This window comes from Natrix helvetica, assembly GCF_964273705.1.
Source record: "Natrix helvetica genome assembly, chromosome: 1".
NCBI lineage: Eukaryota > Metazoa > Chordata > Lepidosauria > Squamata > Natricidae > Natrix > Natrix helvetica.
Window position 1 is genome coordinate 252,222,203 of NC_138548.1, and position 25,944 is coordinate 252,248,146.

General features: G+C 36.9%; 2 protein-coding genes across 4 annotated transcripts in view; one reads left to right on the forward strand and one right to left on the reverse strand.

The window, feature by feature from the left end:
- LOC309382444 (uncharacterized protein) overlaps window positions 1–25,944 on the forward strand; it is a 348,957-nt gene that overhangs the window by 139,292 nt on the left and 183,721 nt on the right. The window lies entirely within an intron of this gene.
- Window positions 1–25,944, reverse strand: part of LOC309384678 (myosin-4) — a 57,607-nt gene that overhangs the window by 8,452 nt on the left and 23,211 nt on the right. For 2 of the 3 annotated variants that reach the window (XM_081938411.1, XM_081938410.1), the window contains 3 exons: window positions 24,616–24,720; window positions 23,489–23,584; window positions 22,824–23,112 (listed from right to left, as the gene is read on the reverse strand). In XM_081938411.1, the coding sequence (XP_081794537.1) occupies window positions 22,957–23,112; window positions 23,489–23,584; window positions 24,616–24,720 (357 nt within the window). In that variant the 3' untranslated portion in view covers window positions 22,824–22,956. Of the gene's footprint in view, window positions 1–171; window positions 291–681; window positions 809–1,624; window positions 2,015–2,102; window positions 2,194–2,283; window positions 2,430–2,518; window positions 2,696–2,791; window positions 3,035–3,584; window positions 3,841–4,637; window positions 4,775–4,979; window positions 5,104–6,259; window positions 6,378–6,470; window positions 6,559–7,591; window positions 7,654–8,939; window positions 9,244–9,562; window positions 9,734–10,314; window positions 10,465–10,563; window positions 10,683–11,153; window positions 11,293–11,519; window positions 11,624–11,724; window positions 11,824–11,967; window positions 12,032–12,167; window positions 12,261–12,356; window positions 12,481–13,231; window positions 13,260–15,416; window positions 15,574–16,932; window positions 17,077–17,158; window positions 17,399–19,280; window positions 23,113–23,488; window positions 23,585–24,615; window positions 24,721–25,944 lie in introns of those variants that run through there. The other variant, XM_081938412.1, reaches the window with a different exon arrangement.

Genomic DNA, 25,944 nt, shown 5'->3' on the forward strand with positions numbered 1-25,944 from the left:
ATCTATCATCATCTATTTGGCTACCAAGCTTAAATTCATGATTCTGGATATCTAACTACAGTTTAAAATATAAAAACATAACCATAGAAATAATGCACACATTATTCACAGCAATACTGCAGTACCAAAGATGGAATTAAGATCTATGCAATGCATAAACAAATTTCATACCTTCACTTCCTCCTCAAGCTGCCTCTTCAGTTCCTCAATCTGCTGTGTGAAGGCTTGTTTACCTCTTGTGAGTTGAGAAATCAATGCATCTTTTTCCTCTACTTGGCGGGACAGTTCACCTAGTAAAAGACATTTGATTATAGTTAGTTTTATAATGGTCACAAAGAGCAGGAATAACTAATATGTCTTCTTGAAATTAGTAGGATTTATTTTCAACTTCAAACAAGCGTAGAAACAAGAGGGGAACCAGTCTGGTGTGGTGATTAAAGACACTAGGCTAGAAATTGGACAACTGTGAGTTCTAGTCCTGCCTTAGACATGGACCCAGCTGGCCATACTCTCACTCCTGGAAAGAGGGTGAGTGTAAACTCTAGTGAAAAATATGGACAAGAAAATTGCACAAATTTCTCTAGAAAGAAGGAAGGAAGGAAGGATTCAAGTATTATAAATGAATTAACGTTTATAATGGCAAAATAATACAGAATAACACAATTCGTTCCTTTGAGTTACCTGTTTCTGTCTGCAAACGTGCTCTTTGAGCATTGAGGTCATTAATTGTGCGCACATGTTCTTCCTCCTTTGTTTTAACCTCACTGAGCTGGTCTTCTAATGTACGGCTTATCTTCTCAAGATTTGCCTAAATGTAAAATAAGGGGGGGGGGGGGAAGTCGCCTTTCACATATTGAGCACACAGTTCCCAGCAGAGACTTTTAATGTTTCTTTAAAGATAAAATGTTTATCTGTATAAAATAGGCAGCCCCCAATATCTTTTGTCTTCCTCAGATGCTAGCAGTAATACACTTTAATCAAAAAGGAAATTTCACACAGCGGAGAATGGAGGAAATGTATTTATCTTACAAATCACAAATAGTTCTTTCTGTTTTAGAATATCTCTAGATAACTTTTTGTCCTTTAGAGTTTTAGCAGGAGCAATTCTGATACTATACAAAGGATATAGTACTAGAATTTTCTTCAGAAGGACAGTTAATTGCAAAGCAGTTTTTATAAACCAAGTGCCAAGCTCTTACAACCAATAGATAGTGAGAGTTGCCTTCAGAGTATAGAGCTGAGGTGGCATGCTCCCATATCTTGTATGTAGCCTATCATATATTTCAGAGCAGAAATTATGTCTGTCTTGTACAATTTGTAAATTTTATATATATAGCTCAAAATAATGCAAATGAACATATTGTCTGTTGTAACACACATTTTCTACATATAACTCATACCTAAAAGGTTTGTGGGTATCTTTTAAAATTGTTTTAGAATCTGGAAATTCAATATAAATATTAATTGCTCACTTATGGCACCATACTTTTACACATTCAAATGCTTACATATGCATAAGAATGACTGAAAACTGATTTGTCCACCTTTTTTAAATAAAGCAAATGATTTGAATTATATCCTGACTTTGCCTAACAGAAACATTGCCTATACTTCTATAGGATACCTTAGCTTTAGAGACAGATTCCATGTTGCTTGCAAGATCATCAATCTCCATCTTCAGTTCACTCTTCTCCTTCTCCAGCTTCTGCTTCACTCGCTGCAGGTTATCAATTTGTTCCCCAAGTTCAGCTGCACTATCTGCGTGCTTCTTGCGGAGGGCAGCAGCCGTGGCTTCATGCTGCAAGGTGGCCTCTTCAAGGTCCCGGCGCATTTTCTGAAATTCTGCCTCACGTTTCTTGTTCATCTCAATCTGAGCTACAGTTGCCCCACCAGCTTCCTCCAGACGCTCACTGATCTCCTCAAGTTCCCTGGAGAGATCACCCCGCTGTTTCTCTGCTTTGGCGCGAGATGCCCGTTCTGCCTCAATCTCCTCTTCCAATTCCTCAATACGAGCCTAGAGAAAGAGAGGCAACCATGAACCCTGAAACTGGCTTCCAGATAGCTTAATTCTCCATTCATGAATGAAGCACTGCATGACAAACCTGCAGCTCCTTGATCTTCTTCTGAAGCTGGGAGCCCAGGGCCTGCTCATCTTCAATCCTGCTCTGCAGTTGGCTGATTTCAAAGTCTTTCCTTATCACAACAAAATATAATGATTAGCCACCAAATCAAAAAAACTCCATTTAGCACAAAAACTCCCTGATAATAGACATTAATACTTACTTCTTCAGCTTTTCATCCAGCTGCTGCTTATCATTTTCCAGATCCATTGTGGATTCCTGAGCTAGCTTCAAATCCCCTTCTAGCTTCCTCTTAGCTCTTTCAAGGTCCATGCGAATTTTCTTTTCTTGCTCCAGAGACCCTTCAAGCTAAAGACAAAGAGATCAGGGAGATTGTATCAACACAGCAGTACATCCCTCTCAGACCAATTCTTCTCTGGAGATGGTAGCGTACTTACATCATCCACTTGCTGTTCCAGCTTGGTCTTTGCTTTGGTCAGAGTGTTCACTTTGTCCTCCTCTGCCTGCAGATCATCCAAGGTCTGTTGATGGGCCTCTTGCAGGGCTTTCTTCTCCTTGGTCAGTTTGGCAATGGTCTCGTCCAAGACCGCCATCTCTTCAGTAAGGTTTTTCACCTTTAATAATTGAAGAGATAGGGTTAAAATGCTCTATGTATTCTGAAATGGCAATAGTGGGTAGCAATTTAATTCTGATATATGTTTGAGTAATACCTTGTTTTCTGTAGCATGCTTCTCCTTTTCAACCTTGGCCAGAGTCAGCTCAAGATCATCGATGTCTTTCTTCAGTTCTGAGCATTCATCCTCCAGTTTCCTCTTCTTGGCTGTCAATTCAGCATTCATTTCTTCTTCATCTTCAGCTCGCTCAGTCAGCTCCTTAATTTTAGCTTCCAGTTGGATTTTGGTTTTGATTAGCTGGTCACATCTCTCCTCAGCATCTGCCAAGCCATCAGATTCCTATCAAAGAAAAGTATGGATCATTTAAAAAACAGTTTTCTAATTAAAATATTCACATATATAAAATTTCTATTCTAATGGAAAAAGTAACTTTTTACTAAGAAATATGCAGAGGGATCAACTCTCTTTATATTAATTGCAACAATAATAAAAGGGAAATGGTTCTTGTATGTTGAGCAAGTCAATATGGTGCAGGCAATATATTTACTATTTATTGATTTGTAATGCTGCCCAACTGTAACTGTCTCTTTAATGAATATTGGTAGTTAGTTAAATATGAAAACAAGAATAGTTTACCTATTACAATACAATTCTTACATATATTTATGTGTTATGTCATTGACTTCTTAATTATAACACTGTGTAACAGTATTACAGACGTAGAATAAGTAAATATGATTTTGTAAGTAGGTAGCAATATAAGGAAATATTTTAGTAACCCCAACCAAAAACTGCAGTGAAGTTTCATTTTCAAGCTTCAAATTACTGCTTGCTAAACAATACTAGAACATTTAATCAAACAACAATATTTAATATCTAACAAGCTTACAGCTTGGACTTGAAGTTGCAAGTCATTTTTCTCCTGCATCAGGGACACCATTTTTTCTTCTAGTTCCTTCACTTTGGCTTCTGCCTTGGCAAGATTCTCCTTTGCTTTCTCAAACTCTTCCTTCATGTTGGCCATTTCCTTCTCTGACTCCGCACTCTTCAGCAGGGGCTTGATCTTGAAGTACAATTTCATCCAAGGCCAGTGCTTCACGTTCATGAACGAACGGATATTGTACTGAATAGTGAAGACGGATTCTCTGGAAGGAAAGCAAAATAAAACTGATAGGTTTTGAAGAAATTTGGAATATACATATATAATACAAAATCAAGCTCTTGGCTTAATCCCCAATCTTATCAATTGCAAGATTTGGAAATATTTTAAAATCTGATAACGTTGGCCAATATGTTGTACCATATATCTAATTAATGCAAGATAAGGCATTAGTTGGATATATGGTACAACATATTGGGCAATTGTCATGTCATCAGATTTTAAATACTTCCACATTTATTTCTCTAGGAGTAAATACTTAAACACTTAAAAATGGGATAAGCACAAATAAATCATATTCAATACTTGGATATCTCTAAATTTACACAAATAGCATTCTGCTTTCTTCACAAAAATGTTACATTGCATTTATATAATTTTCACTAATGTAAGTTAAAGAATATAATATGTAAGAAATATAGATTAATGCTAGTACACAAAGCTTTTCAAATACATTTTTAAAAAAAGGTTTATACAGTTAAATGTGAAATAAATATATATTTAAATGCATAATTTCTGCCATGTTATGCAATGAACTGTCCTGAGGATCTGAGATTTTTCATGGCTACTTACATCATTCATACATGACTTCTCAAATCTACTATTGCTAAATGTTGCTAAATGTTCTATACTATATATTATAGTCTGTTCTGCATGCTACAGTGGTTTTCCAACCATCAATATGGTCCATGGTTCACAAATTGTCTGTTTGGGTATCGAAGGCGATTCTTATATGTATCTCTTTGTGTATGTCTCATTTTATTTGTAATAACAAAACTGTACCTTCGTTCCATCATTTTCTTGAACTCAAACCTCGCTAAGAACCCACGGCACATAGCTTGGGTACGTGTAATTAATTGTGCCAGCTTATCATCTCTCATCTCTTCTAGAAGACCCAGAAGCCCAGCTTTGAAGAACACCTGGAGTATGGAAGAGAAAGTATAATAAATATATAATTGCCTCAATAAACAATGTTGCATTCAAACCAGAGGTGGGTTGCTCCCGGTTCAGCCGGATCAGGTGAACCGGTAGTAGCGGCAGCGGGAGGCTCCGCACACACACAACAGCGAACCGGTAGTAAAAAAATGGCAACCCACCATTGATTCAAACAGTCAAAAAGTTTACCTTGGTGTGGCCAAATTTATACTGGGTATGGTCAACATCAATTGATCCAAGAAGTTTCTCAGAAGCCTTCTTGCTATCTATGAATTGTCCCTCTGGGATGGCACTTGCATTCAGAATTTTGTATCTATTAAAGAAAGCAGAAGCTAAAGTTGCCTAACATTGGAAGCCTTGCTATTAAGAAGACATGTAGGGATGAAACTTATTTTGGTAAACATCCAAAAAAACACATATCAACATTTGGACTACATCCCCCTCTCTGCCCTATACACAAACATAACACAAGCGAATCCATAATATCTATGGGAAGACCAAAACTTGTATACAACATTGAAGCATGTACAAAAAAACATGACTTTTGCATTTTGACACATTTTCATTAACTTGCCAATTTTGCACACATACACGCCCAGCTCCTCAGGTGACATTGTTAATAACCTAAGATCTCTGAATAATGTTATCTATTACTAGGAAAGTTTAGGTCACACTCAAAAGTTCTACTAAGCATTCTGCTTTCAGTTCTGATGACGGCAGAATTGTATACAGTTTCTTCCTGGGTTTTCAGTTTAGAGGACTTGAAGTGTGTCTTTAATGAAGGGAAAATAGTGTGCACCTGTTTGCTGTTTAATAACAGTCTTTCCAATCAGCATGAGAACAAACTCTCAGACCTACCAGCTTTGGCTACTTCCTTAAAGCAAAGAGATTGCTAATGTGGCTGAGTTTTCGAAAGGTTTATCAGTGTCAACTTGTCATCATGCTTCTAAATGCTTTTGTTAGTACAAAGTAGTTTATACTGTATAGATATGTTGAATTATTCAAGTCTGTAAAAGTAAACATCTGAAACTCCTGAACCAAATTTGTAATTCTTCTTATCCCCAATTCTATTCTATCTAATGAAGAGTTATGAATGGAAGTAATAAGATTTTGTTATTTTCTCCCTTAAATTCTTAATATAAATTATATGATTTTATTTAATTAATAAAATAAATAAATAAATATAGTTGTACTCCTGACAACTATATAGACATAACCCTGAAGCTTTCCTGGCAACATTTGCTCAAATAGTTTGCCATTACCTGTTTAGAATTATTGGCCCAAATTCACCCAACTGGCTTCCATATCCAAGGTAGGGTTAGAAAACCTAAGTCTCTCTGCTCCCCACTAGACCATATGACACTACTTACATTCAATCATCCAAGTTACTAAAATTTAAACTGCTGTAAGATGGAGACATTAAAAACAGTTAGAATCCAAATGAGTCAGTAGCTGGAAATCAATCTGACCTCTGTTTGAAATCAGCATAAACAATCCTGCTGGGGAAGCCTTTCCTGCAAATCCGGATTCCTTCAAGTACACCATTACATCTCAGTTGGTGCAATACAAGCTCATGTTCCATGGCACCTTAGAAAAACCACAGGAAAAAAGATGTTACAATATCTACAAAAGGTAGATTACATTTTTCATTTTAAAACCAAACAAAGTTCTGTATCTTACCAGGAGTTTTAGTTTCATTGGGGATGAGGCAGCGCACAAAATGTGGATGAGTGCTCCTCAGATTGCTCATCAGCTTGTTTAAATTTTCCTGTAGGATTTGAAAACAAAATTATTATTGTTTTTTTAAAGTAAATTTATATACCCCGTTTCCCCGAAAATAAGACCTCCCTGAATAATAGCCCCAATTGAGCTTTTGAGTGCATGCGCTAAAATAAGCTCTCCCCCAAAAATAAGCCCTCCCAAAAAATATTGCAACACACCAGCAATATGAAGTGACCACCTCCTGATCTCAAAAATAATAAGATCTCCCCAAAAATAAGGCCATGTGCTTATTTTGGGGGGTCTAAAGAAAATATGACCCTATCTTATTTTCAGGAAAACATGGTAATAAGAAAAAAAAAACTAAAGAGTGAGCTCCACAATTTGCCATAGGTAGCCAGAAAAAAAACAATATGGTGAACTTTCCCCACATTCTCACAAACAACCTTTTAACTTTTGCCCTATTCTGCATCAGATGACATTTATATTGATATCTTGGTTAACTTTTTAAGTATAGTGCATGTTCTTTACCTTTTGAGAGCATGTTACAGATATTTTAATTAAATGCTCTTGTGATTAAGAAATGTTTAACAACTCAGGGCTTTTTTTTAAAAAATCCAGCAGAATTGTGTACTGTGTTCAGCCTCTATAATCTTGACTGTGATGTATTCTCTTAAAGACCATTGATAGACTTCTATTGTTCCATAATATTGTGAATTGATGTTTGATTGTTCTTATCTTGCTTTTCCTCCTCTGAGGGGGCTAAATATGTCTATTGTTCCATCAGCCTATGAATCAAGTCAACTGGCAATAGCTTTGCAGTTGGACTCTTGTCCTATGTTCAATTTCGGTGGACTGTTCTCCTATCTTCTCCCTTGGAAAACCACTGCCAGTCAAGAATCAGGCAATGGCTCTCCCATCTTCTGGCAACTGCCAAAATCTGTATTTTTGTGTGTGGCAGCAAAACATGTTTTCTATCACAGCCCCTCCCCACAGATATCTTCAGTTTATACAGAGAGGCACATCATTTCTGCACGAGTGTCCTCGAAGGAATAAAGGATAAGATCATCGGTTTTTCATACCCTGAAAAGGGCAGACACAGTCTGGAAGGAGGAGCCCTTCTTCTTGGCTGCCTTCTTTCCCTCTAGGAAAAAAAGAAGAAAGAAAAGGTGTGGGAACCACAATTAGACAGTTATCTGAGGCTTAATAATTTATCCTATAGCACAAGTAACTAACAATAGATATTAGGTGTATCACATTGTTGAGTTACAGTTTGTTAAACAAGATATATCAATCTTATATGTATGTGATTATAGTTATAAGAACTGCAGTTGGTGAGGCAAGAATTAAAGGCAGACAACACAGTTAGGTAAACTCTGATCAAATGCCAGCCTTAAAGGTGGGAAATAGAACAACTAAACTTTCATTGATTTGGAAAAAAATTGGAGGGAAAGGCTTTGAATTTGAAATATTCATGTGCTCTGTCATTGGCTTATCTTCTATGCAGCTGTGACTTCTTTTATAACTATAGTATGAGCTGCTTAGGTACTCAGGCTACATCCAAATACGTGGGCCATATTTCTGAAGAAAGATTTATTGTAGGGATTGATGTGAAGTCTTTCACTAAACCATACTGTGTGAGTTCACCTTATGCTAATCCAGAACATTGCAGCAACACTGCAGTTTGAACCAGATCAGCTCGTACATTTATTTGTATTTCTTTGGAAATTATTCATTTGGGGTTTTTGTGAGAGAAAATTGAAAGAGCAAATATAGTTTAGTGGTTAGGTCCTGGACTGAAGCGATTTCAGCATGACACACAATGTTTTTGGTCAGTGTGGGTCAATTGGCTAATCTTGGTCTGTCATCCCAATCAATCTCATAAGGTTGTCATGAGGATAAACCTCTCAGAGAAAAGGTGAAACATAAGTACTTTAGCTAATGTTAATGTTGGGGTTATTTATAGAACATGGGGAAAGGCTGTGCCAAGGGTGTTTGGGAGAAGCTAAAAACTATAAAACATTACATATATATGCAATGTTACTTATTAATCAAGTATTAGGAAATATCTGGTTTAAACCATGTTAAGGCAGGCTGCATCTTTAGGGGTTGTTGGACACATTTGAAATATTGATAATGTGACCATTTGCAAAATGGCTGTTAAGGGTTTACCCATTCACAAAATGGTTGCCATTGGGGACATCATCATTTACAAAATAGCAATTTATTTTAATGGTGTCTTCAGGACACTCTGGACATCGCGCAAGTTATGTGATTTTTTTCATTTTTAGGTTTACAGATATGAGCTCCTATGCTGAGGATTCCCTAACCTGTATAAAAACAATATCATCTGGGGATAGCACTGGCATGGGCAGTTGTTTTTACTCTGAATGATGTTTATCATTCACTATTTCAGGTGTTAAGAATTACCTTCTACTGGACGGTCGGCAAACAGTAAGGCCAAGGTCTTCATGGAAGACTTCTGATACAGACCCACCACGGTTTCATTCAGGGGGTCCTTGTTCTTGTCCAGCCAGCCACTAATGTTGTAATCAACAGTGCCAGCATAGTGCACAAGGGAGAAATGAGCTTCAGCTTTGCCTTTGGCAGGCTTGGGTTTCTGGAAGTTGTTGCTCTTGCCAAGATGCTGGTCATAGAGCTTGTTTTTGAAAGAGCCGTCTGTTGCCTTGGGGAACATGCACTCTTCTTCCAGGATGGAGAAAATGCCCATGGGCTATAAAACAATGAGGGAAAGACAGTTGGCCACTACATGGACTATTATATACTTACTTCAAATAATGTCATCATTTGTAATTTTCAATCAAAAACAATGGTTTTCTTGTGATAGTTTATGAAGAAATATGATTACCAGCGCAACAAGCATTCAAAAATTATATTGAGTAGGGAAGCATTGTTACAAATATAGCTGCATCATAAAAGATATATCTTTATAGCTAAAATCAGGGATATAGCTCACATGCCAAGGCAGTTAACGGTCATTAGTTGAATTACTGCAAAATTAAATATAATAAATATAAAAATTTGATCAAAACCTTCTCAATGAGTTCAATGCAGGCAGCTAAGTCCATCCCAAAGTCAATGAACTCCCATTCAATTCCTTCTTTCTTGTACTCTTCTTGCTCCAGGACAAACATGTGATGGTTGAAAAACTGTTGCAGTTTCTCATTGGTAAAGTTGATGCAGAGCTGCTCCAAGCTGTTGTACTGGGGAGAGAAAAGGGGGAGAATTTGTTTTAAAAACACACAATGTGTTGTCCATTCTTAATTTTGGTGTCCAAATGTTTAATTGTAAAGTGTTTTTCATCAGTTTCTCTATGTAACATCAATATTATGCTGAGTTATTAAAAAAATATTCTAAGGTTCTGCATTAAGCCCATAACTATTATTCTGAAGAATAATTATACATGCTATAAACAGAATGATACTAATTTTTGACTAAATAAAATTGCTATATGTTTATTTTCTCTTCTGCATATGGATGGAACTGCTAATTAAATTACTTTCTTTCTTGGTCATGAATTTGCTAACATGTTGCAGAGCTTTCCCAAACTGGCTAGCTGTTCAATTCTGAATATATGTGTGATCAACTATAAGTGTGTATATATTGACACATTTTTAGAAGACTGCTGCAATGTTCTTTAAGTCAAAAATTGCAAATAAAAAAATCTAAGTCTATGTTATGAGCTAACATAAACATTTCAGAACAAAGATAGTAGAACAAAACTGAGATAAGAAGACTGGGTAACAAAAGCCATCTGCTTGGTCCCAAGGTTTCATTTCCTTACATCAAAGATCTCAAAGCCAGCAATGTCCAGCACACCGATGAAGTATTGTCTGGATTGTTTGGTATCCAATTGTTGGTTGATACGGACGACCATCCACAAGAACATCTTCTCAAAGACAGCTTTAGCCAGAGCACCCACATTATTGTAGACCTAGAAGAACAAATTGGTGACATATGCAACATGGAACATGCACGTAAAGAGTGTCATTATTATTTTTTTAGTTTTCCCTTTGATTTTAGAAAGACTTACCTGCTGGACAGTTTGGCCTTTGGTGACATATTCATTGCCGACCTTGACCCGGGGATAGCACAGAGCTTTCAGGAGATCTGCTGAGTTGAGATTCATGAGGTAGGCAGCCTTGTCAGCAACTGAAATAGGCAAGAAAGAGTTTTGGGTTAGAGACTTTTTTTTATTGTAAATCTCACTGTATCCATGCAATATGGAACAGTTAACTAATAAACATTAAAATCAGACTGGAAAAAGTACAAAAAAAAAAAGACTTTTAGTTACTGTTGGCTGAGTTCTACTTGCCCAATTATGGGAATGTTCATTCTCTAAAATTATAGCTTCACTTACCAAAAAGTGATTTTTGAAAAAGAAGAAAAATGTTACAAGAGTATTTACTATAATATCAGTAAAAATAATGAAAACTTCTTCCTTCTTAAATACTAATAAATAGATAATAGCATAATATTTTATGATCTACTATCTATTCCAATTGATAAATATGAGTATCCTTCTAGACAACGTTAGGGAAGCATGGGATGTGTTTCTGCAAAATAATGTCCTATTTTGTTCTGAATTATTTTAAATGATTTTGCCATAATTTTTTCAAATACCTTCCGTGCCGTCTGGCTCAGCTTGCTCTTCCCGCTGCTTCTGCTTGAACTTCATGTTCCCATAGTGCATGACAGCTCCTGTCAGCTTGTAAATGGCTGTCTTTTCTTCAGCAGTGAAGCCCAGGATGTCAATGGCTTCCTATTAATTCAAGCAATAGAAAGGATTCTGTCTAACCCAGCACTGAGCCAACTTGAGGGTTCAAACTCACTTGAAATCATTTTGGCAATTACAGTAGTCTGTGGTTGTCTCCGCCAGTGTTCATCTTGGAACATTATGCCTCACACACACTCAAACACTTGAACCAAATATTATTGTTTGTCTAATCAAATTACAGTTTTATGTTTCCGATTCTTCAAATTACTTACGTCAGTTGCCATTAACTCTTCCTGATCATTAATGCTGGCAACACTGATCTCACCCTGGCTGACAAAATGGAAGTCATACGGATTGGTAGTAATCAGAAGCATCTCTGCATAAAAAGAAGCACAAACATGATTCAGTTTCAAGCATCAGCACATTTTTAAATGTTTGATAGTAGAAATAGTTCTCCAAATGGATGATTCTCCTTACCGATCAGTTCTGGCCTCTTGTTGGACATGATCTGATAAAAGATATGGTAGCTCCTTTCAGCCTTGAGCTGGAAGGTAACTCTGGACTTCTCCAACAGATCTGGCAAAACAATAAAGTTGTATTAGTTAAGGAAGAAAGAAAGAAAGAAAGAAAGAAAGAAAGAAAGAAAGAAAGAAAGAAAGAAAGAAAGAAAGAAAGAAAGAAAGAAAGGGTCAAATAAACACACAAAGAAATATCCCTTACATGTCTCAATGTCTGCAGAAGCCAGCTTGCCAGTGGCACCAAAATGGATTCTGATGAATTTGCCCTATAAAGAAGAGAAGACATAATATTAAAAAATTGGGAGACATAATTTTACTGCTTTAGAGATTAACTTGCAAACAGAGGCGGCATTCAGTTTTTCACACACGAAAGTCTTTGGTCCTATTTTGCACACGACTTACAAAGCGTGAAGAGTTGTCATTCCTCACAGTCTTGGCATTTCCAAAAGCCTCCAGCAAGGGATTGGCACTGATGATTTGATCTTCAAGGGTGCCCTTCAGTGAAAATAGCATGATTAATTTCAATTTGTTTCATCGTGGAAAATTTCTATGCATTCACTTTTCATCTTTTACAAAAAAAAACCCACACACATGTATTTTGCCTGATTGGGCTGCCGCTGCATCTTCCTTTTTCTTGTCAGAAGAAACTGCAATTGTTGCGAAGTACTGGATGACACGTTTCGTGTTCACAGTTTTTCCAGCACCAGATTCTCCGCTGTTGATTCAAAGAACACTTCCATTAATGTGTTAGAAATCATTTCATTGAAATTCCAACTCCAGGTAACTAAGAAGTAGGGATGGGGGATAGCCTCATCTGCCCTCAGGCCTGGAAAATCAGAAAGACCTTCTAAGCATGACTGAACTGTAGGAAATTGCAGATTTCATTCCACCTAATCTGCCTACCAACAAAATTTATATTAACTCTGGCTCCGCAAAACACAGTAAAAATTCAAAGTTTAGAACCGCCTGCCATGGATATGAGTTATTTCTCCTCTGAAACTCTCTCTCCTCTGACCCATGCTGCAGTTTTGTTGGTGTTGTTTTTCAAATCTAATTGCACCTTAAAGTGGGAAGGCCAATTCGAAGAATCTCAATTTCAAATCTTATTGGTGTGTGTGTGTGTGTGTGTGTGTGTGTGTGTGTGTGTGTAAAAGAGTTATATAACAGTATGTGCAAACTTCTATTGTTCTACCTGCTACTGGCCTTCTAGCTAAAATAATTTTCCCATCCTTGTTCTAAATACTTCTCTTCTATACCTGTTTAACTACAATGATCTCCACTGCAGTTTAGTGAGGAATCCTAACAGGGGCTGCCAAATGTTGTTGAGGAATAATTATTGTTACGGCATTCAAACAGTGATACACAGTAGTCCTGCAGTTTCTTTTAGAACAGTGGACTAATTGTCCTAATTTTATTTCAAAGAAATCAACAGAACAAAAGTGGACTAGTTAAGAAGGCATACTTACGTGATCAAAATGGATTGATTCTCGCGATCTGAAAAGATTTTTTTAAAAAGTTACTTGTGACTTTTTACAATTATACAGTATGTTGCAAAAAAACCCCACCCCTACATCATTCTGAATATGAAGCAGAAGAAAATCCTCTAAATTTTTGAACTCTCTTATCCCAACACACAACACACACACACACACACACACACACACACGTATTTATGTGTATATGTATGTGTATGTATGTATATGTGTGTGTCTCTGTGTACACATATATGCTGTATCTATGTGTGTATCATAAATCCTAAATAAGTAGTTTTCATCCATTTGTCTTTCACCAGTGACAATTTTAATTTGCAGAACAATGTAATTGTTTTAAGAAACCTTGACCACTGCTACTAATTCAGTATTTCACTGTCATCAAAAGGAAAAAGATTCTAAGGAGGCATGTCTTTATTTATTTTTTCTACTGAAAAGGTTTGGAAAGAAGCTGTGTAGAGAGGGTCAGAACTCAATCTCTTTTACTACATCAGCAGGATAACTGAGGCAGGAGACGCCAACAGCAGAAACATCATTTTTGAAAAAAGGTCAGATCAGGCTGTGACCATGGAGGAAACAAAAATCCCTCAGAACTTCCTTCGGTGAATCTGTATGGGCAAGCCATTGGCCAACAGCTGAACAACTTGCTGACTTCTCCTTTCCCTTTACAAAGCTCAGAGCAGAGCTATTCTTAAATCAGATTCTAATTACATCTGATCACTGTTCTTCAGGGGTATTATTTTAAAAAACCAGATGTATGAAGCATTGCCATTTGTTATATGGCCTGCATGTATTGCTCCTTGTATAAAGATGTACAGATGCATTGTGTAACATTTTCATAATCAATGTCCCAGGCTGTGTTTAGATGCCTTATCAAAATCATTCTGTTTCTCCGAATGTGGCAATATTATGTTTTATTGCCTATAGGTAGTCCTCAACTTATGGCCACTTGCTTAATGACTATTCAAAGTTACAATAGAAACCCCCCCTCCCCCCAAGATATTTAACAATCCATATCCAAACTTCCAACAGCTTCCACCACCCCCTCCTGTGGTCACCTGATTGCATTTCAGAAGCTTGGCAACAGATCCTCATTTATGGCCTTTTGCAGCATCCCACAGTCATGTGACTACAGTTTACATCATTTTTACTGAAAAAAGTATTTATTTCCAATTTTCAGCAAAAATGCCCCATAGCAAACAGTGGATTTGCTTAACAGCCATGGTGTCTCCTTAATGATCAAGATGTTTGTTTAATGACTCTGTATTTGCTTAACGACTGCTGAAAAAATGTTGTAAAAGCAGGCCTGGTCACATATGATTAGTTTCATGACCTTCATGACTTAACAACCACAACAGGCATTATGGTTGATTTGATTGCTCTCTTTGTTTTTTGTTTGTTTGTTGTCTGTAGTAGTATTTATTTTGTCATCTATTTGTGGATTTTTTTTACCATTGATGATGGCAAATATTTATCTTAGAAAATTTATATTGCCACTTACTCACACATGGCAACTCAAAGTGGCTTACATGAATATAAAAGCATTATATAAAAATAAAAATAACAAAAGAAAATTAGAAAAAATAATAAAAATAATAGCCCCCACCCCCATCCCAGTGGCAATACATATCCATACACGCCACTTAATGGGCTCCATCCCACTCTGGGTTCCCCAGAACCATTGGCAGAACCAGGTCTTCAGCACCTTCTGGAAGAGTTTTAGAGTGGAGGCCAATCTAATCTCTGGGGGAATGCTGTTCCAGAGAGAGGGAGCCACCACAGAGAAGGCTCTTCTTCTGGGTCCTATCAGAGGATGGGACTCACAACATTCCTTGCCATTCCACTTTAGTGGGTTAGGTAGATGTGACTGGCAAGAGATGGTCCCTCAGATAACCTGTCCCAAGCCATGAAGGGCTTTAAATTCCTTTGAATTACACCTGGAAGCAAATTGGCAGCCAATGCAGTTCCTGGAGGAGAAGTGAAATGTGCACATCAAGAGCTGCACAAAACCATGCAGGCCACTACATTTTGCACCAACTGAAACTTCTGGATGCTCTCCAGGGGGAGCATCTATTCTTAAGGGTCTGATTCCAAAAGCCATGTTCTTCCTGTTTTCCCTACCTTATTATTTCCCCCCCCCCAGAAACATTCATCTACTCACCAGTTAACATGAACTGATACGCATTGTCAGAGATGGAGAAGATGTGGGGAGGGGCCTCTTGGCGTTTTTTCCCTCTATATGCATTAACCACCTCTGGGTTGTACACTGGCAACCACTTGTAGGGATTGACCGTGACACAGAAGAGACCTGAGTAGGTCTGAAAAAATACAACACAAATATCACCATCCATTTGCTTGTTATATTTGTTATTTTCCTTAAACCCTAAGGAACCTAATTAGAGGTGGGTTGCTCCTGGTTCAGCTCGGATTGGGCAAACCAGTAGTAGCGGCAGCGGAAGGCTCCACCCATCTGCCCAGACGCTTCTGCACATGTGCAAAAGCAGCATGTGAATGCGCATGCACATGAGCAAACCAGTAGCAAAAAAAGATAGCAACCCACCACTGAACTGAATGATACATAAAAAGGTATATGGAAGGGGAAAAGAGTTGGAAAGGAAAATAAAGAAAGAAATAATAATAAATGATCGATATTTACTGTGTAGCATGAAAGGAGCAGTATCATAAGTTCTATACTTTCTAAAGGTTCATTTAAAAAAATAGACACACAGCACATTCCGTTGTGTAGAAACTGCTACCCTGTTTCCCTAAAAATAAGACCTCCCTGGATGATAAGCACAAACGGGCTTTTGAGCACATGTGCTAAAATAACCCTCCCCCCAAAATAAGCCCACCCCCAAAATATTGCAACACAGCAGCAGCCATGAGGTGACCACGCTCTTGCCGCCTCCTGCACCTCAAAAATAATCAGACCTTCCTGAAAATAAGGCCAAGCGCCTTATTTCAGGGAAACATGGTATATCAGTTTATAAGAAGTGCAGAGACCATGCACAGAGGCCTCCCATATTATTTATGTGCATAATATAGCCCACCTTTTGTCTATATGAATGCTAATTTTGCACAGAAATATGTGATCACCAAACTGACTAATAGATTATTCTGACAATGCAAATTTGTAGTCTAGGTCAGGGGAGGGTTCCGGCTTCTCCTACTGCCAGTTTGCTCAGGGACATGCTTTGGGCACTTGCGTACTTGATGCGTGCATGCGCAGTAGGTAAAAAATGCTTCTATGCATGCACAGAAGCAAAAAACAAAATGGCGGCGCAATAGAATTGGTTCGGCAGCATGGCCAGCCAAGTTACTACCTACTCAGCCAAAGTTGGCCAAACAGGTAGGAACCCACCTCTGGTCTGAAGGGTATTTTACCAGGCTTTTTGTTGGCTGATGCTATCAAAACTGGACATTATTTTTTATGAACTTTGTTTGGATCAGTTTATCCTTCTCTCACTATATGATAGTTATTCTAAACATGTTCATTTCTAGACCCTATGTGAAAACATGAAGTAATCAGTTGACTCTATTATCATTAAAATCTCTATTGGGTATTTGTTCAGATTTCTCATGATCCTTACTGGTTTTAAGAGATTATACATGCATTATTGGAGTCCACAGTATTGCACTAGCAGAAAGCAGCAAACAGAAACAATGGCTGCACTCACGTAGATCATCCAGGCTGCATAACGCTCTTTGAGGTTATACAGGACAGCAGGTTCATTGAGGTGGGTCATCATGGCCATATCCTCAATTTTGTCAAATTTGGGAGGGTTCATAGGAAAGATTTGATCATCCTTTACAGTCACATTCTAGGAAAGAAAAGACATTGATAAGTTGACCTGGTCTAATAAAGGCTAACTTTTGACAATATGTTTCTTGTTCTTTACTCACTTCTCCTTTTTCAGTCTTGACTACGACTTTCCCTGCATCTTTACTTTGTACAACGCCTTTCACATAGGATTCCTTAGGATTCACCACATAAACCGAGGTCTTGGCATCAAAGGGCTTATTCTGGGATTCAATTCTCTCCTTTTCTGACTTCCGGAGAAAAGAGGCAGCTTCCCCGAAAACTGCCATTTCAGCGTCTGATGACATGGCTGCAGTTTACAGGGCACACCGCAGCAGAGAAAACTACATGGAGGAAAGGTGGTCTATCAGTTTATAGGTACAGTGCAAGTTTTTCTAAAAGGCAAAATCATTAGTTTTTTTTTTCTTTTGCAACCTTCCACCTGGTGGACTTAGCAACTGCTTATGATTACAAGACCTTTTTAGATTGTCTTCCTTTGATGGAAACAATATTCCCCACTAGAAGGAACCTGTGTTTTCTTTTCTGGAAGAACAGAAATTGACCAAGTATAAGATGTATCATTTCGGTTCCGTTAGAAACTTCCGGACATTAATAAATCAGCATGTGGTCTGAGTCCCTCTACTGTCATCATTATTATCTTACTCAAGAAAAAGTTTTACTCTTTGTCCAAAATAAATAAATAAATAAATATTATGGAATAAACAAAATGAGAAGTGTAAGAGCTCAGACTAGATATATAGAGAGGGGGGGGGAAGGGCAGAGGGGGGGGCAGAGGAGAAAAAGAGGGGGAGGAGGGAGAGCTATCTGTCATCTGAAAGAAATAATAACTCAGCATACAGCAGAACAGCATCCTATTTCCCTATTTGTAATCTGTAATCAATTACTTTGGTTAAGTATAGGTAACAAAGCAGGACTCTGCTGAGAAAGCACATGTTTTATAAATAAAAAGAAAAGAGTGAAGTGGAAAAGGAAGTGGTGTATATATGTGGGTGAAAAAAGGTGATTTATGTACTCAGAACAACTATAAAATATTATCATACCATATAAAATATTTAATTCCTTTTTTAATAATGTATATTGTAATTATTATGCATTCCAACAGGGGATGAGTATTCTAACGAAGGAACTGTGAATTTAATCAGCAACAGAAACTATTCCCATCTCCTGCCTCCAGGCTGTTTTTCTTTTGAACTGGGCATATGCCATTATATTTTTACTCTACTGTTTTGAAAAAGAGAAGATCGTGAGCATTTTGCGTCTATGAAATTAAATATTGCTCTCTTTATCCTTGGCATTAGAAATATTCCAGTCTCTTATCAGAAATTTGAAAGTGACAGTACAGAAGCCTGCTTTGTGATGTATCCTGCCGTGTTTGAAAGTAAAGCATCTTCCAAAAAATTGTAACTAGGAAACCATAATCTTCATGGCCAGCAAAATGAAACATCTTCATTAGGGGGTCACAGAGATCCAGCCCAAGATTTGGGCCTTGCTGACTTGAGTTCTGAAATAAAATCCAGTGTTCCATCGCTTTTTAAGTAGTATTGTTTTATATTTTAATTTTTTTAAAAAAATAATTTTTTGGGGATCCATTTATATTTAATGCTTACATTTTTTTAAAAAAAACAAATGTTTTGCTTATATTCTTTTTATTCTTCCTAGGCGCTTGTAGCGACATGGGCAGCAAACAATTTTAATAAATGAAAATAATTGAAAATAAAAATAAATAAATAAAATCTCCATTTTAAAAAAAAAATATTTGTCTATCTTTACTACGCGTTAGATGTTACACGTTGATCACATTTTCAAATGCAGTTTTATCTGTATTATGGGGATCATAATATTATCTACATTCAGAGCATTGTAATGTTATCTATCTATCTATTATGGGGACTAGCACTGTTATGCCTTACCTCACTTTCTGCAAAGAAGTTACAGGCAGCCTTGAGGCTAGCCAGAACTACCCGAATAATTTAGAAAAAACAAAAATGATGATGATGATGATTCTCTTTGTAATCCAAGATTTCCAAAGTTCCAAGAATATGTTGATATAAAGAATGGAAATGTACAGACATATTCAAGAACAGGTTTGAATGTCCCCAGAGAAGTTAGTTCCAGAGGTGGCAAGATGGCCCTGGGATGTGTAAGAGCCCAGGCCTACCCATGATCCTGCCCTCCAATTCCAAGTTCATTCTTCACATGACTTACCTTGAAGCTCTAGGCAAAGCTCAGGCAGATCAAAGATAAGGCAGGTCCCAGAAACTCTTTTATAATATCCGCTCGGCCCTAGCACCTCCTCTGCCACAGGTCAAATATTTCTGGCCAAGTATTGTTTTGGCAAAGTTGACTGCAAACATAATTCTTACTCATATTATCCCTGGATATATTTAGAGTTGAGCCACTGCATTCCTGCAAGTGCCTGTATCATTTCTAAATATATTTGATGGAAGTCAACTTACAACATTTTCAATAAAAGCACCTTAACCGAAAAGGGCTGCTGACCGCCCCCCACTGAAAAATCAGTTTTTAAAAAGTGATTTAAATGACTTTCGATCACATTTAAACAGCTTGAATAATATTTAAGGGACTTTTTTCCCCCTGAAGCCATTTTCATCTATACTTTGCAGAAGGGAAAGGATAACTGGCTACTATGCTACTGCCAGAGAGTCACAGCTACTATAATTGTCAAATATTTTATTCCAATCTGATTGTGATATGTCCAAAAACCTACTGTGCAATAAATCATTTTTGCTGGAATAGGAAAACCTGTCTACTATTTTCAGACAACGTCTGATAAATAGTCATGATGACGAGGAAGGAATAGGAGACTTGGGGCTCTTGGCATGCCTTCTATGATTACCAAGACAGTATTCGCACACCCTTTGGACCATGCTTAGAATTTGAGTTATAAGGAGCATGTGTTCTGAAAGAGCGTGCAAGAGAAGAGGCTGGGAAGAGATACTTGTGCCTTGCAATAGCAAGCCAAAGGTTATTGAGAAAGAGATATGATGATGATGGAAAAATAAAAGAGTATAAGGAGCTTGAGGCTCTCAAATGCTGCAAGAAGGAGTTGGTGTGGTTTGCCAAGTCCTAAGTGGCAAACTCAAACTTCTCTTTAACGTGTCCTTTCTTGGGCGCAATTTTGGGAAGCTCCGCATCAGGTTAATTTGCTTCATTGTTCTCCTTTGATCTATGCCACTCTTTTTCCATGTTCTCCCCACCTTTACATAGGCATTTCTTGTTCATTCCCCCTCAGTGTTTGCGATGTTGCTGTAGGAATGGGGGCTGCTTGCAATATTCCTTCCTTTCCATTTGTTTAGGTGGTGGAATATAGTAAGGAGATGGATACCCAGGAGGAAGGGGGCGCATTCCAGAGGAGTAAAAGGCAACTCGGTCCAAATGTGATTTGTTAGAGAAAGAGGCTGAAAACAGACCCTCCCTAGTAATTCCTGGAGTACATGGTAGAATATATGGTAGATGTGGATAGTAGAGTGCTCAGTTTGGCAAGATTTTGTCTACAGGTGTGAAATAATAAAATGACTCTATTTGGAAAAAATCTCCATTTGTTGTTTTCGTTTTGGAGTCTGGACATGAAGTGGGTTATTGTTTAACCCGGTATTGTTTCTCTAAAAGATGTGTTGGGCATCAAATAGGTATATAATGCAAGAATTTCCCCTTTCTTAATCCTTAGCACAACCAAATATAAAGTTATACATTATTTAACATTGATCTACTTCACAAGCAGTGGATATTATTGCTTAGAGCTTTACAGCATTTTTTCATTTTCTGGTTAATCAGTTATTGTTCATTCCTCAGAGATTAAAAACTCATAGAATTTTTTCAAAACTCTGGAGAAATCTACTTATCTTATTGCTTGCAACAGATGATAGATGAGAGAGAGAGGGAGAGAGAGATATATATTCTGATTATAGCAAGGTTCTCCACAGGAATACCAAGGTTAAAAGTATCAACAAAAAGATCATATGGCAACTAACTGCACATTTTTTTCTATCCTACTTGCAGTTAATGTCAATTTCATTTGTGCTTAGCCAATTTTAGTCAAATGTAGGGGCTTTTTTAAAAGATTAAGTACTAGATAACAATGCCAAAAATAATAATAATAATTCAGGCTAAAGTAATATCACTTACAGCCAGGATCTCCAAATTTAGCAACTTTGAGACTTGTGGACTTCAACTCCCAGAATTCCCCAGCCAGCATGGCTGGCTGAAGAATTCTGTGAGTTGAAGTCCACAAGTTTTAAAGTTACCAGCCTGACTTACAGAATTACAGATGGTGTATGACTGACACCAAAAATAGCCCTTCCCCAACTGATTCCATATGTGAGTTCACAGTTATATATTTTTCTCCCCTCTTTTGTGTGAGTTGAATATTTTAATAGTACAATCCAATATACAAATTGTTTTCCCAACTGCTAAAATATATTTTCTTACTAAAACTATACATAGTTTTGTAACTTATTTTTGGATATCTATTAAATCACTATTCAAATTTCAGTTCTCCAAGATCTAATCATCACTTTGGAAAAAGAGCAATACTATTTGTATAATAAAGCTTAGTTTGTTCATTTATAATGTTCCCCCTAATGAATATGCAATTTATTCTTATTCCATATTATTTTCATTTTAATTACTAATCAGTCTCTATGTACCAGGATAGTACTGAAAACTATTTGGTTAGGATATATGATGGCTGTACACTGTATAACTATGAAGAAGGAATATATTACATTTTCTACAGTGAAAAAACAAAAGGAAAAATGAAAATTTGGATTACTTGGATACTTCATACAATTCTAAGAAATATGGCTAAGTAATGAAAGACTTATATGGAAGCATCCTTACTTCTTAATGTATTTTCATTGGATTTAGTATAAAAATAAAAAATATGTTTTGTTATGCCTATTTAAACTAATAATATTTTGCCCATTTCATTAAAAAAATATATAAACTGTCTTTCAATTAAAATCTGTGAAAATTATATTGCAAAATTGAAAGTTAATAGCCTAAATCAAGTTCAGATTTTGATTACTACATCAATACTTCCACGTGATTTGTCACTGCTGCTTTTATAGTCCCCCCCCCTTTTTTTACTTGCTAGTCTACCTTTTTGGTAATCTGCTAAAAATAAGCTCCAATCCTACATAGCTTTTCAGACATCAGCTACTATATTCTGCAACCCATTTAATTCTAATGCCAAGGTAATTCTATTACCAAGGGAAATCCAATTTTATGGAAATTATTATAATCCTTATGGAAATTACATTATGGGCATTATATAGATAATATAGTTCTATATTGGACAATAGAACATGTTTTGTCCTCCTTTTCATTGTAAAAAAGTTGGTCACGTTATATATAGAAATAATAATTAGATATTAATAAAACTCAGTTAAATATCCTACACAGTGGTGAAATTCATTTTTTTTAACTACTACTTCTGTGGGCATGACTTGATGGGCGTGGCAGGGGAAGGTTACTGGAAAATATCTAGTCCTTCCCCACTCCAGGGGAAGGTTGTTGCAAAATCTCCATTCCCACACCACTCTGGGGCCAGTCAGAGGTGGTATTTGCTGGTCTCTGAATTACTCAAAATTTCCACTACTGGGTCTCTCCAGAACCTGTCAGAACCTGCTGAATTTCACCCCTACATCCTACCAGACAGAAAATTAGAAGTGCATAAATCATCTGCAGTTTCTAGCATTAAGTAGAATGAAAGAAAATACACAACAGTTTTTAGTATGCAAAGTTCTCTACCATCTTTATTTTCTAGATATTAAGGAAAGATAAACAGTAATTACAGGGAGTGACAAAGAGCTTCACATTTTGCGCTTCTCTTCAGTCACCTTGCCATTTCCAGGTGAGTTTATTCTTCACTTACAATCACCTTCTTATGCACTTCTCTGCTCTTTACCCTGAGTTTGTTCACCTGGGACTCAGCAATGTCAGCCCGTTCCTCAGCTTCTTCCAGCTCGTGCTGAATCTTGCGGAATTTGGAAAGGTTCACGTTGGAAAGTTCCTCCTGGAAAAGCATACAATTATTCCAATTTAATTCCCAGTAATTGTAAAAAAAAAAGAACACATAATAATTCTTCTGAATTCTTCTGAAGAACCTTTTAAAGGGGCTAAAATTAATCTGAAATCTCAAACTAGAAGCATAAGCAAAATCTCATGAGGTTACAAAGATTAACATTAATTCCATGAAGGTCTTCATTCATCCAAAGTGCATAAGAATAGGCTGACACTTTACAAGCTCTCATATAAATACGATTTTATATTCACAAGCAATATAAAATGGGACCTTTTCAGAACTAACCTTCATTATTTTATGTGCTACGCATAGTATGTTTTAATTGTGCAGAGAGAGTTTTTGGAACTAGGTCGTCCTGTGAACTTACCGCCTCTTCAGATTGTCTCTTGTATGCTTTCACTTTAAGCTGTAGTTTATCGACCAGATCCTGGAGCCTCAGAACATTCTTCCGGTCTTCTTCAGACTATATATTTATATATATTTAAAGGATATAAACAATGGAGAGAGTAAGTATGCAAATCATTTAAACCTTTATTTGTTTTTCCTAAAAGTTTTTTTTGAAAAGTTTTTTTTATTTTTATTTTCATAAAAACCACAAGTAGACCATTACATCTTAACCAGCACTATTTTGTGTTATCCAATATTATATCAGTTCCTCTTACCATCAACCCACAGCAACTATCATTTGCTCTTCTGCTTTCCATAAACCATATTATACCCTATCCACTGCCATCCTGCTTTCTCTCCCTTTCTCCTCCTCCCAACTCCTTTCTTCCTTCTACCATCCTTCTCTTCTTTACTTCCCCTTCCTCTCTCCTCTTCCTCTCTCTTCTTTCCTCCTTCTCTCTCGCCTATTCTTTTCCTCCCCTCTGCTCCCTCTCTCCTAACCCCTCTCTTCCTCCTCTTATCTCCCTTTCTCTCCACTCTCTCCACTTAGCTTACATGGTGTATTTCACTGTCTGAGCAAGCTCCCTTTAATATTGATGGTATTAATGATTACATTTCAATAAACACCTTTCATATTAATAATTTTAATATACATCCTCTTTTTAAAGGTTTGCATATATAACAATTCCATTGTTATCCCCACCCCACCCCAAAGCATATTTTTTGTGCAAGGTGCGGTTCAGGTTTCCAGCTATCCTCGTAATAATATTACATAGTTATACATCATTACATGCCCCAAATTTTTACATCTCTTCTTATAGTCTCAGTTATTTTTCCTCTTTAAGAGTATATTTCAAGTTCCCCATCAATTTTTATCCCATATATTTTCTCATTTGATACTTATCCTTATCTATAACCAAATATTCATTTCCCATTCATCTATTGGTGCCTTCAAGTAATACACTATCCTCATTTAAATATGTTAGCATACATTTAATTATCTTTTCACTAGAGTCCTTGCTATTCAATACTTATTACAATTCAAATAGGCTGCTACTTAATTTTTTTCTAAAAGTTTTTGAAATAAATGACAGTTTCCATTCTCACCTGATAAGTTAGTTCCTTTACTCTTCTCTCATATTTCCGTACACCTTTGATAGCATCTGCACTGCGCTTCTGCTCATTCTCAAACTCAGACTCCAGTTCACGAATCTGACATTAAAAAGAAAATTAAAACATGTAATCCTAGCAATAAAGATTCCCACTAAATTATGAAAATGCACATGGAAACTTAAGTATAAGTATATAGATGAATGCTTCCCTTTCTAATTATCTTTCCCCAACTTTGTTTGATATGTGTTAGATATTAGCAACTGTTTAGCTAATTTTGCTCCATTCCTCTTTTCTTTACTTTCTTGGCAGCATTCATCACAGCATTAAAAGAGTGTGGCATGTGGGAAAGGGTTTTGGCTTTTAAGACTCTCCACATGTAGAGATCTTAGTCTGCCTAAAATAATGTGTGGCCTTGGTTGCATTTGTCCATTCGTTGCAAAAATGTTTTGAAACTGAATGGCATTTTCCTTAACATCACAGGCAATGCTATACGTTTCATGGGTACAAATGAGGCAGGTAACCCTCTTTTATAATATGAAAAAGTGTTACAGAAAAGCCTTAATTGTGTACAGCCATGGTGGATGGTATCAATCAATATTGATGGTTCCATCTAGTGACACCATGGTATAGTGACAAATGCAGTTTCGAAGGTAGAAGGAGTAAATAGTAAAAAGCATGAATTTACAAAGGGAAGAAGGAAAAATAGATATGGGTATGTGACACTAATAGAAAGGAGAAGGATATGAATGAAGGTGGGCAAGAAGATAAGGGAACTGGGAGCTTTTTCATCAATATTTCTGGTTGAGCAAGAAGAAAAAGTAGGGTCTTGGAAATCAAATACAATCTACATCCATGGTGTTATTAAGAAGGCTTTGGACTATGTGACAATGGTCAATTCCTGGGAAGATACTGTTGTAAGAATAGATCTCAGCTCGTAGGAATAGATATTATAAGATTATATCTTACAAAATATGGGGGAAAGTGTTTACATTCTCCGTCTTATCGGGAGTGTGTTAAACTGTAATAAAATGAAGGGGGGGGGGGCAAATGCCCAGACTCAAAAAGACAGCCAAGAACTGAGCCAAGAAAGCAGAGATACAGAGTGTCCCAAGAAATAGCACCAGAAAGCTAGAGGGTGTCATGTCAAATGTCAGAGGTTTCTATTCCAACAGACAGAGAATAGAATGAAAATAAACAGGGAGGTAAGACTTACTTACTTACTACTTATTCCAAATAGCTGGCCTGGCTCAACCATAGTTCGCTCACTCTGCTCCTGACGGGTTTTTTAATTTTAATTCTGGGGTTTTTAGATTTTACTGTGTT